Raw genomic sequence first — 17,259 nt, forward strand, 5'->3', positions numbered from 1 at the left:
TGGGACTCCGGCCCCCTACCCCCAAACTGAAGCGCTTCCGTGAACACCCCCGTCCTCCGCAGGGGGAGGGGAGCAGGCGGGATCCTGGGTCCCTCATAAGCACTTTGGTTTTACCGCCTGCAACCTCACTGTGCCCGCCCCGCATCACGCCCCAGCCCAGGTCTAGCCGGGCCCATGGGCAGCACTTGGTGGCATCTCTGGCACTTGGGTGGGACCAAGTAGATGCCCCTATAGACCCTTCCCTCACCTTCTTCCTTCCCAGTCCGGATTCCATTCTTTTCACCAGCACCCATCGCCCAAGGGGTACCAAGGGGGGCAAGGGGTGTCCAGTCCAAGCCCACCCCCGCCTCGCCTTCCGCAAAACTGTGAGCAAAAAGCAATAGAAGCCTCGCCCCCGCCCCGCCCCGCCCCTTTCCGCAGGATTTGCAGTCTGTAGCCTACCCCATCCCAGCTCCTAGACCTCATGGCTGTCCCCTCTCACCAGACACCTCCACTGCACAACTCGGGCGGGGTCGTGACCTCCCCACCCCACCTTGTGGTTTCCGTATCGTCAGTCCTTCCAGCACAGACCCGGGAGGGGGACAGGCCCCCACTGGCCTTCCCCTCCCCATCAACTCTTTCTGCTTGACGATGTAGCAACCCCGGCCCCCAGCCCACGTCTTTCCCTTTTCCCCCTCCCTGACAATAAAATCTGGATTCGTTGCCCTCCGTCCCCAGACTCAGACTCTCTATCTTTGCCCGCTGACTTGGGAGCAATTCCATCAAGAAGTGTATGTGTATGGTGACGTGGGGGGGGGGGGGGGGCCGGCACACAGGAAAGAGGGCCAGAAGAAGGAGGGGGACGGGAAAACGGGGCTGGGAGGAGGCAAGATCCGAGGCTTGCGCAAAGTGAGCAGAGCTCCCCATCCCACTCACGCCTACTCCGGCCCAGCTCAAGTGTCAACTTGGCCCTGGGGAATCATTTCGAGTCCAGGTCTCGGATTGCAGCCACGGCTGTTGAGAATTCGCCGCAACTCCACCAGGCGGCGCCAACGACATGGAAAAGGAGACCGCTAGGCTCCAGTGCGTGTCTCTAGATTCTAGGCAGACAGGTCTAGACCCGGTCTCAGACAAAGGAAGAATCCAGGTTTTTGTACCTCTGGTGGGAAACGCACGCCAGCAACACTCAAGGCATGGGAATAAGTAGGGGCAGGGACTTGGGAATCTGAGCTGTAGGCTCTACTCGGCCCCAATGTAAACAGTGACCTTAGGGTTAGTCCTTACCCTCTCGAGACCTCAACTTCCCCATCTGCAAAATAAGCAGGTTTGGGTCTCTTAAAAGTTCATTGAGACTTCATGGATCCATGACTAAAGTGTTGGGACCGTGCCATTTACAGATATGCTGGAGTGCCTTCTCAGCTGGTTCCCTAAATGGTCTATGGGACAAGAGAGCACACATCGCTCACTGCCTCCCACGTGATGCTGGGGGAAGGGGTCTCTTCTCTGTCTTCAGAATTTGACTCGACCACACACTCACAAGAGCAGCCAGTGATTCTGTGACCCCCCCCCCCTTGCTCTAGTCCAGCTGGGCAGCAGAAGGTCAACAAGAAAGGCCAGACCAGAACCCAGTCTCTACATGGGCCCATCCTGAGTTGCATTCTCTTTGCTCACTTCCACCTCTCTACCCACTTCCCAGTCTTGCTGAAGAAAGGGGGAGGGAAGATGGGATGACATGACGACTGTCAAAGAGGAAGGAGAGGGGGAAGAGGGACCTCCTGAGCTAGTCAATTATGAAGTTGTTGGGGGGAGTTTGCTGTAGGCTCAGAAATGGAACCCAACAAGGAGTTTGGGGGGTTTTTGTGCGTGTGTGTTTTGTTTTGTTTTGTTTCAGGTTGATCTAGCTCAAAAAAAGAGACTGGAGATCTAGAAGTCTGAGGGGCAGGAGTGGCTGAATAGGAGAGTGGAATGAGAAAAGCCGGGGCTCGATCACATGTGGCAAGGTGGGGGGGGCTGGAAGAAATCGGGGTTAGAGGGGCTGAGATATTAGCATGTCTCACAGGTACTTCAAATCTGGTATAAAACTGAATTCATAATTTACCTCCTTCCCCAAGCCTGCTATGCTTCCCACATTCCATATCTCATTGATTAAGAGAACCACCATCCACCTGGAAAACTGGGAGTCTTCCTAGCCTTCCCTCTTCCTAACCCTTTATCTAATGAGTCATTAAATAAATCCTATTTGGGCTTCCCTGGTGGCGCAGTGGTTGAGAGTCCGCCTGCCGATGCAGGGGACACGGGTTCGTGCCCCGGTCCGGGAGGATCCCACATGCCGCGGAGCGGCTGGGCCCGTGAGCCATGGCCGCTGAGCCTGCGCGTCTGGAGCCTGTGCTCCGTAACGGGAGAGGCCACGACAGTGAGAGGCCCACGTACCGCAAAAAAAATAAATAAAAATAATAAATCCTATTTGACCTCTTAAGGACCTATGGATCCCGATCATTGTTCTCTATTCCCACAACCGCCGCTCTAACCAGGACCGGCTACATCGTTTGTGGGGGCCAGTGTAAAATGAAAAAGCAAAATGTTCAAAAAGGATCTCAAGGCTGACTGCAGAGCATTAACTCAAGCACTGGACCCTTCTCAGCACAAGGCCCTGTGCGATTACACGCGCAGGTAGCATGCCCACCAAACCAGCCCTGGCCCTAACTCAGGCCTGCCCACCCCTTGTCTGAACAGGCGCCTCTTTACTGGTCTCTCTCCCTTTGGCCTGCAGGCTTTCACTCCTTACTCACGGCTCTCCAAGTGTAAATCTCCTCCAGGATATAACCCCAGCTCCTCAGCATGGCGCACAAGGCCTTCCTTGATTCTGACCCCACTCACCTCTCCAGGATCTTCCCTCTTGGCCCCTCCTTCACATCCTTTGTTCGCCTCTACCTAAACCTCCGTGACTCTGTGCATCCTGTTCCCTTTATCTAGAATGTCCTTCTACTTATCCGCCCAAAAAACTCCTGTTCATCACTCACAATCCAGTTCAGGTGTCTCTCTGTGAACCCTTTCCTGATCTCCTCCTTGGCAATTTGCTCCTTTTCTCCAAGTCTCTGATGTACTTCACAGAGGGTCGGCAAACTTTTTCTTAAAGGGCCAGATAGCAAATATTTCAGGTTGTATTGGCCAAGAGGTAAAATTGAGGGTATTATGTAGGTACCTACATAGGTAACCTTTTTTTTTTTTTGCAGTACGCAGGCCTCTCACTGTTGTGGCCTCTCCTGTTGCGGAGCACAGGCTCCAGACGCGCAGGCTCAGTGGCCATGGCTCACGGGCCCAGCTGCTCGGTGGCATGTGGGATCTTCCCGGTCCAGGGCACGAACCCTTGTCCCCTGCATCGGCAGGCGGACTCCCAACCACTGCGCCACCAGGGAAGCCCCGGGTAACCATTTTAAAATGAAAGAAAACATTCTTGGCCCATGGCCCATATGAAAATACATAGTGGGCCAGATTTAGCCCAAAGGCCAAACTTTGCTGACAGCTGCTTCAGAGGACCAATTAGGCCTTTATATATTTACATATCTGTCTCCTCCCCTAGACTACTCACAAGGCCATGCACCATCCCCAGGGTCCAGCTCAGAGTCCAATGCATAGTAGACGCTCAATACGTTTTTGGTGAGTGAATGGATGAATGAACTAATGTTTGGGAGCCTGAGGCCCTGTGGGGCGGGAAGCCAGAATCCTAGATGCTTCATTTCCCACCTTTCTTCGTCTGAATCCTTTTTCAGATGTGAACCATCTCCAAGTTCTGGAGAGAGGGAAGGCAGTGTTCTCCCAAAACAAACTCAAGGCTTCTGGGGTGCCTAGAGTTGCTCCTAGAACTTGGTCTTGTCCTTTGGCCCCTTGAGAAGTGGCCCAGATACTCTGATGCTCTGTCTCCCTGTCCCAGCAATTCTCAGCAATGATCTTATAGGTGTCCTGCCGTGCAAAGAGAGGAAGGAAACAGAGCTTGGGTTTCAGGAAGGAGAACTGAAGGAGTGATAAGGCTTTGGGGTGAGTAACAGGGAAATTTCAACAGAGAAGCCCAGATTTCACTAGCTAACAAAGTGAGTAGGACCAGAGAGGCAAGGAAGGAAGCAAGGGAGGAAGTGGCTGAGGTTGTGTAACTGGGGAGTTACTTGTTCTTTCCGTCTAGTATAATAGGAGACAGGAGAGCAGAGCACCTCCTGTCTGAAGCCTGACTGCCCACCAGAAAGGACTGCTCTTTGAATGAGTTGGACATCTTCCACCAGAGAGAGGTTTGAAGGCTGGGAGACTCAGGTGAGTACTTTGGTGGTGGGTGTACTTTTACGTTCTCTGTCTCCTCATCTCCCAGGTGGTAAAAACAGAAAAAAACTGAGGCCTGGGGGCTTCCCCGGTGGCGCAGTGGTTGGGAGTCCGCCTGCTGATGCGGGGGACGCGGGTTCGTGCCCCGGTCCAGAGGAATCCCGCATGCCGCGGAGCGGCTGGGCCCGTGAGCGGTGGCCGCTGGGCCTGCGCGTCCGGATCCTGTGCTCTGCGGTGGGAGAGGCCGCAACGGTGAGAGCCCCGCGTACTGCAAAAAAAAAAAAAACCTGAGGCCTGGGACTACAGACAGAGGGGACTATTCTCCTGGATACAGAGGAGAGGGGACTCCTGGGTGGTCTTAAGGGACAGGGAAAGAGTTAGAACGGTCGGAGGGTGCTGGGGTTACTGGGAGTATCTGGATGGATATTGAAAAGGCTGGGAGTTCGGAGTGGACAGGAATTAAAGTTAGATAAAACTTTGGGAAAATCTTTGAAAATGGGAAAGGAAGGGGTTGGGGATCTTGGGATGAAGAGGCCTGTGAATGGCTCAGGAGGCTGGTGAGATCCTGGAGTGGTTCAGATGTTCAGGAGCCCAGAGTTATTCAAGAGATCTAGGGACTTCCCTGGTGGTCCAGTGGCTAAGACTCAACGCTCCCAATGCAGCGGGCCCGGGTTCGATCCCTGGTCAGGGAACTAGATCCCACATGCTGAGACTTAAGATTTCGCATGCCGCAACTAAAGATCCCACACGCCACAACAAGGTTTCCTGCGTGCTGCAACTAAGACCCAGAGCAGCCAAATAAATAAATAAATAAAATTTCTTTCAAAAAAGAGAAAGATCTAAGTTCAAGGTCAGGTTCTGACTCCCTCGTCCTCTTCCCCCCACCCCACCCCTTTCAGCCTCCATCATGTGGAACACCTCTGATGCCAACTTCTCCTGCTACCATGAGTCGGTGCTGGGCTATCGTTATGTGGCAGTTAGCTGGGGCGTGGTGGTGGCCGTGACAGGCACTGTGGGCAACGTGCTCACCCTGCTGGCCTTGGCCATCCAGCCCAGGCTCCGTACCCGCTTCAACCTGCTCATCGCCAACCTCACAGCAGCCGATCTGCTCTACTGCACCCTTCTCCAGCCCTTCTCTGTGGACACCTACCTCCACCTGCACTGGCGCACTGGTGCCACCTTCTGCAGGGTCTTTGGGCTCCTCCTTTTTGCGTCCAACTCTGTCTCCATCCTCACCCTCTGCCTCATCGCCCTGGGACGCTACCTCCTCATTGCCCACCCGAAGCTCTTTCCCCATATTTTCAGTGCCAAGGGCATCGTGCTAGCCCTGGTGAGCACCTGGGTGGTGGGTGTGGCCAGCTTTGCTCCCCTCTGGCCAATCTATGTCTTGGTGCCCGTAGTCTGCACCTGCAGCTTTGATCGCATTCGAGGCCGGCCCTATACCACCATCCTCATGGGCATCTACTTTGTGGTTGGGCTCAGCAGTGTCGGCGTCTTCTATTGCCTCATCCACCGCCAGGTGAAGCGAGCAGCACAGGCGCTGGATCAGTACAAGCTGCGCCAGGCGAGCACCCACTCCAACAACGTGGCTGGGACAGATGAGGCCATGCCTGGTCGTTTCCAGGAGCTGGACAGTGGGCTGGCATCAGGAGGGCACAGCGAGGGGATTTCACCTGAGCCAGTCAGTGCTGCCACCACCCAGACCCTGGAAGGGGACTCATCAACAGTGGGGGACAAGAGCAACAGCAAGGCGGCTAAGCAAATGGCAGAGAAAAGTCCTCCAGGAGAGCCTGCCAAAGCCAGGACAACTAAAAGAGCCCAGAGAGCTCAGGACTCTCCATCAGAGTTTGGGAAGGTGACTCGGATGTGTTTTGCTGTGTTCCTCTGCTTCTCCCTGAGCTACATCCCTTTCCTGCTGCTCAACATCCTGGATGCCAAGGTCCGGGCTCCCCGGGTTGTCCACATGCTTGCTGCCAACCTCACCTGGCTCAATGGTTGTATCAACCCTGTGCTCTATGCAGCCATGAACCGCCAATTCCGCCAAGCCTATGGCTCCCTCCTAAAACGAGGGCCCCAGAATTTTCGTAGGTTCCATTAGAACTATGTCCCCGGTCACCAGAATCTGGAGATGTCTCCTCCAGAACTAAGGTGGTCAGCTGGTATGAGAGGAGATGAAAGGCCTTTGGGAATTTCCACAGACAACCTCTCCCCAAGCCCCAAACCAGGCCTCTCCATCCCTCGCTCAACATTTCAGCCCTAGGCTGCTCAAGGTGCATTATTAATAAACAAAATCTGTCCTTTTCACATTCAGGTGTGATCTTTGGGGAAGAAGGAAATAGGCCAGGGTTGGTTTGCAGCTGGAACTTAATAGTTAAGGGTTTGGGGGGACCTAGGTCAGAGCAGGGAGGGGCAGGAAGCAGAAGACCTGGGACACAGCCTTCAGCTGAGGGGTTTGCAGGTATAAAACATGTGAGTTGGTTTAAGAGGATTAACCTGCCTTTCGCTTAACTTCCCAGAAATGGCCCCCGCCTCTAACTGCTGCTGCCAGGATCCCCCATCACTGCAAACAGGTTTTTTCAGCTCAAAAATGTTTTGAAATCCAGCTTTGATAGCCCCTCCAGTGAGTCCAGCCTCCTGGCCCTTGCCCTATCCAAAGAGAATGATCACGGGGAAGAACTACTCGCTCTGTGGAAATGGAGCTGAGCTTAGCTGAGGCAATGGCAGAAGGGTGTTCTAGCTGCCCTAGCAAGGTCACGCTTGTTGGAGCTAATTCACCTGGGTCCTGGCCCCTCCCTTCCCCCAGACTTGCTCTTGTCATCCTGGATTACGAAAGCCGAACAGAGACTCTAGTTAAGAGGGCTCAGGGGGCTTCCCTGGTGGTGCAGTGGTTAAGAATCCACCTTCCAGTGCAGGGGACATGGGTTTGAGCCCTGGTCCGGGAAGATCCCACATGCTGCGGAGCAACTAAGCCCGTGTGCCACAACTACTGAGCCTGCGCTCTAGAGCCCGCGAGCCACAAATACTGAGCCCGTGTGCCACAACTACTGAAGCTCGTACGTCTAGAGCTCATGCTCCACAGCAAGAGAAGCCACCTCAATAAGAAGCCCGTTCACCGCAACAAAGAATAGCCCCCGCTCACTGCAACTAGAGAAAGCTGCGTGCAGCAACGAAGACCCAATGCAGCCAAAAATAAATAATAAATAATTAAAAAAAAAAAAAGAAAGCTCAGGAGCCAAGCTGAGGGGAGAGCCTATCATTCCCTTCCTCCAGTGTAACTGACATCCTGTCACCCATGTGCTCACGAATGCACACGCACGAATTTAAAGCACCTGTGGCCACCAGGTGACGCTGGTTCTCTGTGTTTCCTTTCTGGCTTCCCTGTTGAGGACAGAAGGTGTCAGCAAGACTGGGAGTCCAGAGATATCACCACCCTCATGGCCAGCAGGGGTGGAGACCCAGGAATCCGCACCCCTCCCTTTTCCCCAAAGCTTAGGAAGAAAAGTGAAGAATTAGACACTTATTTTTCATGAGATATTTATTGTCTACCTGGTTGGGCTGGGGGGAGCAGGGTGGGCACTGGGGATAGAATGTGAGGGTCATGTTGCCGGTTGACACTGCTGCGTGCCGTCCCTTCCCTGCCCCCAGGTCCATGGTTTGAGCGAACAAAGTCCAGAGAGATTAAGACAAGGGCAGAAAGAACCATAGTCAGGATGGACAGATTGATACCCTCACATTCAGCACACTTCCAGGGCCCAGGAATCCTGCCTCCTAATGAGGAACGTGTGCTTCGGAGTGTCCTCCTCCCGCAAAAATCACAGCAGCCTATACTGAGTCAAATTCAGGTGACTAAGGCAGGGGTCCAGACAGGTGGGGTGAACAGCAGAACCGATAAAGAACATCAGCCTGGGAGTGTAGGGACCAGGGCTCCAAACAAGGCTCTCTGATAATTAGTTCTGTGAACCTGAGCAGGACCCTGGATCATTCTGGACCTCAGGTTTTATAATCTGTACAAAGATGGGGGTGGGGTGCACCCTTATCATGTGCCTTGTGCTGTCCTAAATCCTATAAATATATTATTCTGTGTAATCCTTACAAAATTTACCAAAAAGTATCTATTATAATCTCTTGCTTACAAATGAAAAAAATGAAGCACAAATAGGGTAAGCAATTTGTCTGAAGTCCAAGAGCTAGTGATATGATCATGACTTGAGGGCCGAAAGTCTGACCTTAGTACCAGCCCACATGTCTAACCACTATAGGACAGCAGCCTTTTTTTTTTTTTTTTTTGCGGTACGCGGGCCTCTTACTGTTGTGGCCTCTCCCGTTGCGGAGCACAGGCTCCGTATGCGCAGGCTCAGCGGCCAGGGCTCACGGGCCCAGCCGCTCCGCTGCATGTGGGATCTTCCCGGACCGGGGCACGAACCCGTGTCCCCTGCATCGGCAGGCGGACTCTCAACCACTCCGCCACCAGGGAAGCCCACAGCAGCCTTTTTATAACTAGAATCAAGTGACCAGATGATCCCTAAAAATCCTTCCTGCTCAGACCTAAGATTCTGAAAGTTGAGAGTTCTCTGAAGGGTTGTAAAAAGCTTCACTTTTCATATTCCTTGAAGGCGATTCAAAAGCTTTGGCAAGTAGAAAGGAGCAGCAATAGGGATTGAGGTTAGACCTCAGGAGGGACTTCCCGATCATCAGTCGCTGGGAAAAATTGACTCAGGGAACACGGAAGGAAACCCTGGAGTCTGAGACCAGAGAGGACAGATCATAGCGAGAAAGATGCGCCCTCCTCTCTCACCCTCCACAGCCCACACACCCATACCCCACCCCTAATCTCGATAGGCGCTGAGTGAGGTTAAAGAAGAGGAAGATGATCTCTCAGGCTGCACTGCGCGCGTGTCCCTCGTGGTGCGGAGCTCACGCGTGTCTCGGGGAAGTGTATGCATTTGTCTTGGGGAAGTGGGTCACGGGGGCCCTCCTGAGGGTGTCAGTGTCTGTCTCTCTTTTCTCTTTATCTGTGTCAGTCTCGGGCTCTATCGCGGACTTTCTGACGCTATCTCTCGAGGCTTCTCTTTGTCTCTCTCCATCTGTCCGTCTCTCCTGTAGGTTGTCTTCATCGTTTGTACCTCCGTTATCGCCTTTTTTCTCCCGAGCTTGTTCTCTCCCGCCTGCCCCCCGCCCGCTCTCCCCGCGCCCCCTCCCCGGTCCCTCACCCCGCTGTCGCTCGTCCGCACACTCTCTCTCTTTCGCTGTCTCTTACAGGCAGATTTATGGTCAGCCCAGGGCCTTTCATTGGCCAAGCGCTGACAGGACTTGATTTAACGCTGCCTCTCATTGGCTGAGCTTGACAGGCCGATTTACGAGTCACTCTGTCATTGGCCAAAACGCCTTGGCCCTGATTTATGGCTCGGTGGCGGAGGAGGGTGGGGCGCCGCTGGGGAATGAGGTTGCCCCTCCCCTCTGCACCGCTTCCGTCTTCCTATCCCCTGCTTTTTCTCCCCTTGCTCTCCCTCCCCTCAAGGAACCGCACTCCCTCTACCTGTTCCTCAAGACCTCTCCTCCTCTTTCATCCATTGGGACGGGAAAATGGGGCGTGGTGGTGGTAGGAACTGAAGCAAACGAGGAGGTCTGAAGGGGTAAACAGGAGCTGAGGAATCTGAGGGGTAGGATGGGGTAGAGTAGGGAGAGAAGAGGAGATTGGAGAGGGAGAGAGAATCCTGAGCTGAAGAGCGAAGGGGAAACTGAGGGGGCGAAGGGGGTGACCGAGGAATAGGAAGGCTGAGGAGAAAAGGAAGACTGAGGGAGAGAAAGGGTGGGGGGCTCTGAGGAGAAGACGGGAGAGACTGAAAAGAAAGGGCGTGTATGAGGGGCGCAAATGGGCAGAAGCGGGGAGCTCCGGGCACCGAGAGAGACCTTTCTTTTCAAACCTCACTATCCAGACCGAACGAGATGGAAATTTCCTCTTCAGACAACGGTTCTGAAAAGGGGGAGACTTGGAGGAGCAAACACGTAGAGAAAAGCGCAGCAGAGAGGGGAGAGGGGCGCAGGAAAGAACTAGAAGGTAATAGCAAGAAAAGAGAGAGGGAGAAGGATGGAAACTAATGGAGAAGACAGAACTAAGTTTGGTTTTTATTTGGGGGCGTGAGAAAAGGCTAATCCCTAGAGGAACGATTGAGAGCCACAACTCCTCCTCTCAGTGAGGACCCATAGGCGTCTGCCCGGGGACAAGTCAGACACCACCCCCAGGAGATGTTCTACTTCCTCAAGGCTGCAGTAGGCTCCCCTTCCTACACCTCACTCCTCCCGCTTAAATTTATGAGTTCAGGGCTGGCCTTCAGGAATTAGGAATATTTATGCTTCTTTGAGAGTGAGGTTTGGAAGGTGATATAAATAAGGGGCCATGGAGGGGCTGCAGCGCTGGGCTCCTATTTTTAGCACGGACGCTTTCCCAAGGCCCCCACCCACCAGTTCCCTCTCATTCTGAGCCAGAGAAAGGAGCACTGAGTGAGGTGGCAAATGGCTTTCAGATATCAGAAAGGGCCTTTGACTATCCTGGAGAGCCCCTCAGAGGACTGCAGAGCTTTGCAGCAGAAAGGATTGAAGGCAGATGGGGGAGGAACTTTCCAATCATCCTGGCATTCTTATCACCCCTCCTTGAGTGCAGTTACAGCATTTCTGCAGAACATGGAGAGAAATGGGGAGAAGCCAGTTTCCCCTCTGCCCCCCTAAACTCAGTTGCTGAGGAATAAGGGAGAGGAGCCAGGAAATTCAGAGGCAGGTTTCTCTGGCTTGTCACCTTGCTCACGGGGAGAGGAAGATTTGAAATCCTCCACCGCCCCACAGACCACAGCCTGGGTCCCTGGGAAAGGAGGCTGGGAATGCAGGGCTCAGGGCATCTCCTAGGAGTCTAAGCCCCCAACCTGTCCACCCCCACTGCTGGCTGGGAATTAAAAACAGCCAGTAGTTCAGGATACCCCTGGGCCTCCAGGAAATGAGGGAGGGAGAGAGGATCTGTCCTGTGAGTCCACATGACTTCTCCAGCCTTCAGCTCCAGGAGCCGTGTCTGTGACTCCCAGCCCAACCAGAGGGCTTGCTCTGGCTTGGGGAGGTAGTGAACAAAGAGGGGGTCCATGATATAGGGGGACCTAAAGAGAACAGAGGGAGGTGGGGAAGAGCTGCCCCCTCCGTCCACACGCACACTGTGCCTCCCATCCACTGTGGCCTCAGCAACGATGGCCACAGCACACACGCCGGACTGTGCTTCCTGGAGTGGGAGAAGGGAGGGAGAGAAAGGTCTAGACTGGCGCTTTAAGAGCCACTTAGGGTCAGAGAGCCTGGGCTACAGAGAGGGGAAGGAGCTGATGTCAGAAGACGGATGGGCAGCAAGATGGGGATTGATGCTAATGGGGGAGTTAAAGCTAAGTACCCAGACACGCAGAGGGCAGAACTGCAGATCTGTCTTCCTCATGCTCACCCCCTCCCCAAACCAGTGCTGTAAATCTGCCTTCTCAATTGGGGGAAGAGGGAGCGAGGAAAAACGAGATGCTCACTTCTCCCTTTTCCTGTTTTTTTCCTTACCCTGTGCAAACCCCCACCCCACCCCCAGTTCTTTTGTCCTCTCCCAGTCTCTCCTCCCAACCCGTGAATGCTTCCCACTGAAATTTCCAATTTTTGGCTTTCCATCAAGAATTGAGGGAATGGTTTCAGCTTGCAGAAGAGCCTAAAAAGGAACCATGAGAAGGTCTCCCTCATCAGCCCCTGGATGGGAATGGGTTGGTGGGATTGTGGTGAGAAGCTGATAGACAGGAAGCTCCCACTTGCCTCAGTTTCTCTTCCCTCCATCCTCTTTTCACTTGGAGATAACTTGAGCAGCCTTCTCCTGGGACAGTAGGGGGAAGGCGGCAAGCAGGATGTTGGGTGCCAGGAGCAGGAAGGGGTGCAGCTTCAGAGTTGGGTTTGCAGAGGCCCCTGACACACTGAGATTCTGGAGGGGCTAGTGGGCCTCCAGGGGTGGCTCGGGAAACTGCAGGAGCTGTCCACTGAAAGATATATGGTCTGGTTTCTCGGAAATTCCTGGATCATACCGTTCCCTCTCCTTGAGCACACACCCTGCCTGCTGAGTAGAGACAATTTCGGGCCAATAATCTATTTACTGTAAAGGCAGGGTCCAGCTGCTTCTCATCTTCTCAGGAGGCAGTTGGAGGTCTCAGGGAGGAAGACCTACTTTTTTTTTTAAAAATCCAATCTGAAGGTTTTTTTGTTTTGTTTTTTGCGGTACGCGGGCCTCTCACTGTTGTGGCCTCTCCCGTTGCGGAGCACAGGCTCCGGACACGCATGCTCAGCGGCCATGGATCACGGGCCCAGCCGCTCTGCGGCGTGTGGGATCTTCCCGGACCGGGGCACGAACCCGTGTCCCCTGCATCGGCAGGCAGACTCTCAACCACTGCGCCACCGCCCTTTATAAATAAATAAATAAATAAATAAATGTATTTATTTATTTATGGCTCTGTTAGGTCTTTGTTGCTGTGCGCAGGCTTTCTCTAGTTGTGATGAGCGGGGGCTACTTTTCGTCGCTGTGCGCAGGCTTCTCATTGTCGTGGCTTCTCTTGTTGCAGAGCACGGGCTCTAGGCACGCAGGCTTCAGTATTTGTGGCACTTGGGCTCCGTAGCTGTGGCTTGTGGGCTCTAGAGCGCAGGCTCACTAGTTGTGGTGCACGGGCTTAGTTGCTTCGCAGCATGTGGGATCTTCCTGGACCCGGGCTCGAACCCGGGTCTCCCGGGTTGGCAGGCGGATTCTTAACCACTTCGCCACCAGGGAAGCCCGAGGAAGGCCTTCTCACGGGGCCTGGAGCTAGTAACCCTTGGGGAATTCCATTTCTTTCTCCGCTTCCAGGTGAGACGGTATCTTCCATCTTTCAGGACCCATAATCACCTTTATCTCCCTCTTTATTGGCAATCAGGGCCTGTTCTGGAGAAGTCCTTCTAGATTAGGGGAAGTTCATCTCGTTTCGCCTGTTGCAGGGCTAAACCTGAACTCCTTTCTAGTCCTGGAAATAACTGGCACCTGATTCTACCTGGTTTCCAAATCCTCCCCAGTATCCATAAGAGAACGACCCTAAAACACTAATCTCATCTCTTCCCTCCGCCCAGGTTTTCCTTCAGAGGCCTAAAGCCACGTCGAGGCCATCGTCTCTGTTTCCTCAGTCTTCAGGGACAAAGGAGAGAGCAAGGGTATAGTGGGAAGGGGCGGGGGGTGAGGTTTGTGAGCAGGAGCCATTGGAACCCAGGCTTCCTGCCTCCCAGCATCTGGCCAAGCACTCCCTCCCAACCAGGGAGGTCAGCCATTGCCCTCAAGCCCTAGTCTCGTGGATGCTTCTCAATCCTGGTGATAAATCCTGTCTTTGTCTTCCCTCCAACCCAGGCCCCAGGCGGCTGGGGGTCAGAGGCTGGGGGAGGGGTCAGTGTGGAGAGGGGAGAGATACAAGGAGAGTGGGAGGAGAAGACGGACAAGAGCAGCTGGTGAGCAGGCATGGGGGTGGGCAGTGAGGGGATGGGGCCTCTTGATGCTGCAGATCCTGACTGCACATTCCAGCAGGCCTGCATTCCAAGTGAAAAAGCCAGGATTCCTTGGAATCTTGGAAATACCTTGGGGATGGCCCCTGGAGCATCAGGAATACTGGGGTGGGGGAGGGTTGGTATGGGGTGCCTCAAGGAAGGAGGCTGCTGAAAGAAATGGGAGAATGAGAATATTGTGGGGATCATCTCTATCCCCACCAGACACCCCTCCACGCCTGTGCCCTGCATGCACGTGTATAGACGGACAGACTGACACACACATGTGCATACACGCAAGATTTCTGGCCCAGCAGCACGAGGGGGCCCAGGAGGGCTAGCCTGCCCCTTGCCCGGCCCCTCTCCAACTGCCTTCTCTTGCTTTGACTTTCCTGTCTCCACCTCCATTCTTTCTCTCTGCTTCCAGCCTTGCTCTCTTTGTGTGGGTTTCGCTCACTCTTCCAGTTTGCTATGCTGGCTTTCTGCTAACCCTCAGCCCCTGCCCTCCTCGTCTCTCAGTCAGTTTTTCTCTTTCCATCTTCCTGTCCCACTCCTCCCACCTCTCCTACTTCCTTGGACTCTCCATCGGCCTGTCCAGCCTCTGCTGCTCTTCAGCCCAGCCATCCTCTAGCCCACTGCCACCCCAGAGCCCTCTGTCTGGCCCGGGGGGACAGTCAGATTGCAAAGAGGTATGGCAAGGAGAAATGAGTGACTCTGAATCAGAGTCTCTGCTTTGATGGGAGGTCTGGGATCATACTGTGTTATGACATGGGATGGATGGAGGTGGGGGAGGCCAGGTGACTGCGAGACAAGTTCAACAAATTGAGGAGGGTAAAATGGGAGGGAAGAGAGGTTGATAGAGAGAAGACACAGAAGGGCAAACACTAAAGAGAGATGGGTAAGGACTAAGGGTTCCATTTAAGTGTGTGTTTTGGGTCAGTCTGAAGGGTAGGAGCTGAGGGGCATCTACTGAGTCATACTGAGACACAGATCCAGAGACAAGATCTGGAGGCCCAGCCAGAGGAACACAGATGCGATGTCCACCAGGCAGCCAAACAATTCGAGCTCTCTCACCTACCTGGGAAGGTCTCACAGACCTTTCTCCTCTGCAGACAGTCCTGGAGAGCCAGTTCCCTCTCCACTCACCTCCTCCTCGCCTACCCGCTCCCTGCCCCACCAGTGGGAATGACATGAGCTCTGGCTGCCACTGTCCTCAGCCCTGCTGACGTACTCTCCCATGGGCGAAACAGAGGCCAATCACCTCTGCCCCACCCATTCATTCTCCAGTCCAGGAGCTGGGGCTTACACAAGCCAGCACCCCGGGGTGGGAGGAGGCTGTACCGGGAAAAAAGGGGGGGCATGGGCACCAGGGAGAGGAACTGGAGAGGGGTACTGAGGAAGAGGGGCTGCAGCACTAAATCATTCTGTTGAGGGGGCTCCCTCTGCTCAGTGGGGTGGGGAGAGGATAGACGTTTGGGGAGGAGGGAGAGAAGAATGGGAAATCGCCACATCTGGCAGGCAGGTGTCTGGCACTATTCAGGCTGTAGTCACTTTCCCAGCCAAAGGGGAGGGAGGGGGATGGGGGAGGAGGGGTTCCCAGGATCCCCTGGGGAAGAGGGAAAGGCTCACAAACAGAGACAGAGGCCCAGAACCAGACAGAAAGAGACCAAAGGAGGGAGACAGTCCGACCCTACTCCCCAGTCTCTGCTTCAGTCAGGGCTGGGAATGGCTTTGCTCACAGTCCTGAAAGGAAATTGTTGGCCAGAGGACTGGGTAAGCCGGGGAACTAGAGTTCCATTCCTAGTGGGAAACGGAGAAGGCAGGAAAAGTTCAAACCAGGCCAGGCTGGGGAAACAAGCTCAGAGAATTCCAAGTGTGAGAACTGGATAGAACACCATTCTCCACACCCGTCACTGATCAGCAGCCCTCACCTCTCAAACTGACACGGCCCAACCCCCAGCAGGGCCAATGCTGGGTGATGAGTAGGAAGGTTAGGACAGCGATCTTAATTACTGAACACTGCTTTCCCCCCACCTCAGGGGGGCAAAGACAAAAATCCCTAGCCCTCATCCAGCCCTCTGTACCCTAACTCTCAATGCAGCACTGCAGGGTGCTATACCCAAGCATTTTTCTTCTTCTACCTACTGAGGGTGACCCTGGGCCCAGTTGCCCCACAGTTGCTGAACTGAATTGCTAGGTTCTCAAAGGGCAGGCAAGACTGGACAACTGTAGGTTTCATGCCTTGATGCTGGAGAGGCTTCCCCCTCTGGTTGCCTTTCTTCCCTCATCCTTTCCTATCTAAGGTCCTAATGCAGTCCCTCTTGCCTAACCCCAGAATTAACAGGCCTACCTCACGAGCAGTAGAGGTGACAGAGACCCTTCAGATTGCAGTGCAGAGAAGGGCTCCCCACGCTCCCCCTCTGCTTCAAATCCTGCAGGGGAAGGGGTAAAGAAAACCAAAGCATTCTCCTGTCGCCGCGGCAACCATAAAACCCCCAGCTAAATCCATCTTGTGAGCTCACCGCCCCATTAAGATGCAGGGCCAGGCTCCGCGCCAGCCCAGCCACATTCATTTGTGCGAAGAAAGGTGGAGGAGGGGGAGGGGAGCAGGCTCTGGAAGGACGGGGAAATGGCGAGGAGAGGTTATTTACACCACTGTCCTGACCTTCTGGAGCACCACTGGCTCCGATATATAACCCGCTCAGCGCCATTTCGGAGCGGGAGAGGGAGGTGCAGGGAGGGCGCCGGGGCTGCAGGCGGCCCCCACGCAGGTGCGCGTCTCCAGGTTACTAATGGCTGAGGCCGGCGCAGGCAGCTGGCTTTGGGGGTGGTGGGGTAGCACTCAGTTCCCTGGGACTCCCACTGAGAAAATACCATCCCTACCCCACCCCTGGCGCCGATTTCCAGGCGAGTGGCCGGGGAGATGCCAAGGAGGCAAAGAGCCCCGTAAATTAGGGATGGGGGCGGGGGGCAGAATGCTGGGGATTCTCTGAGGTGGGAGGGAAGGAATATTACAAGAGGGGGAGCCGGCGTGGGGGGAGCTGTTTAGAGGAATCGGAGCAGCTGCCAAGAAGAGAGGAAGAGGAATGGAAACATCACACAAAGGCAGTTTGGAAAAAGAAATGTTTTATTCCTCTCTGCACAGAGCGGCATATGAAGGTGGCTATTATGCTGACTCCGCACATCTCTTACACAAAAATGCCCCCTCCAGGTCCAGGATGCCCAGTTACCCGCCCACTTGGAGAACGGGCACTTAGTGGGTGCGGGCAGGACGCTAAGTCTCAGGAAGGTTTCTTGAGACATTTTTGTGGGAAGTTTTGGGTCAAGGGGAGAGATGACCCAACAGTGGGTGTCCCATCCTCCGTCTTCCTGGGGAAAGCCAAATCCCAAAGGTCTTCTGAAGAAAGGCACCTCTCTCGGCGA

General features: G+C 54.3%; 1 protein-coding gene across 1 annotated transcript; it reads left to right on the forward strand.

Moving 5' to 3' along the window:
• The first annotated feature begins 4,193 nt into the window (after positions 1–4,193).
• Positions 4,194–6,591, forward strand: GPR84 (G protein-coupled receptor 84). Its single transcript, XM_065887562.1, has 2 exons — positions 4,194–4,281; positions 5,187–6,591. The coding sequence occupies exon 2, from the start codon at positions 5,195–5,197 to the stop codon at positions 6,383–6,385; it is 1,191 nt and encodes a 396-aa protein (XP_065743634.1). The 5' UTR covers positions 4,194–4,281; positions 5,187–5,194; the 3' UTR covers positions 6,386–6,591.
• The last annotated feature ends 10,668 nt before the right edge of the window (positions 6,592–17,259 follow it).

This window comes from Phocoena phocoena, chromosome 11 (assembly GCF_963924675.1).
Source record: "Phocoena phocoena chromosome 11, mPhoPho1.1, whole genome shotgun sequence".
Classification (NCBI taxonomy): domain Eukaryota; kingdom Metazoa; phylum Chordata; class Mammalia; order Artiodactyla; family Phocoenidae; genus Phocoena; species Phocoena phocoena.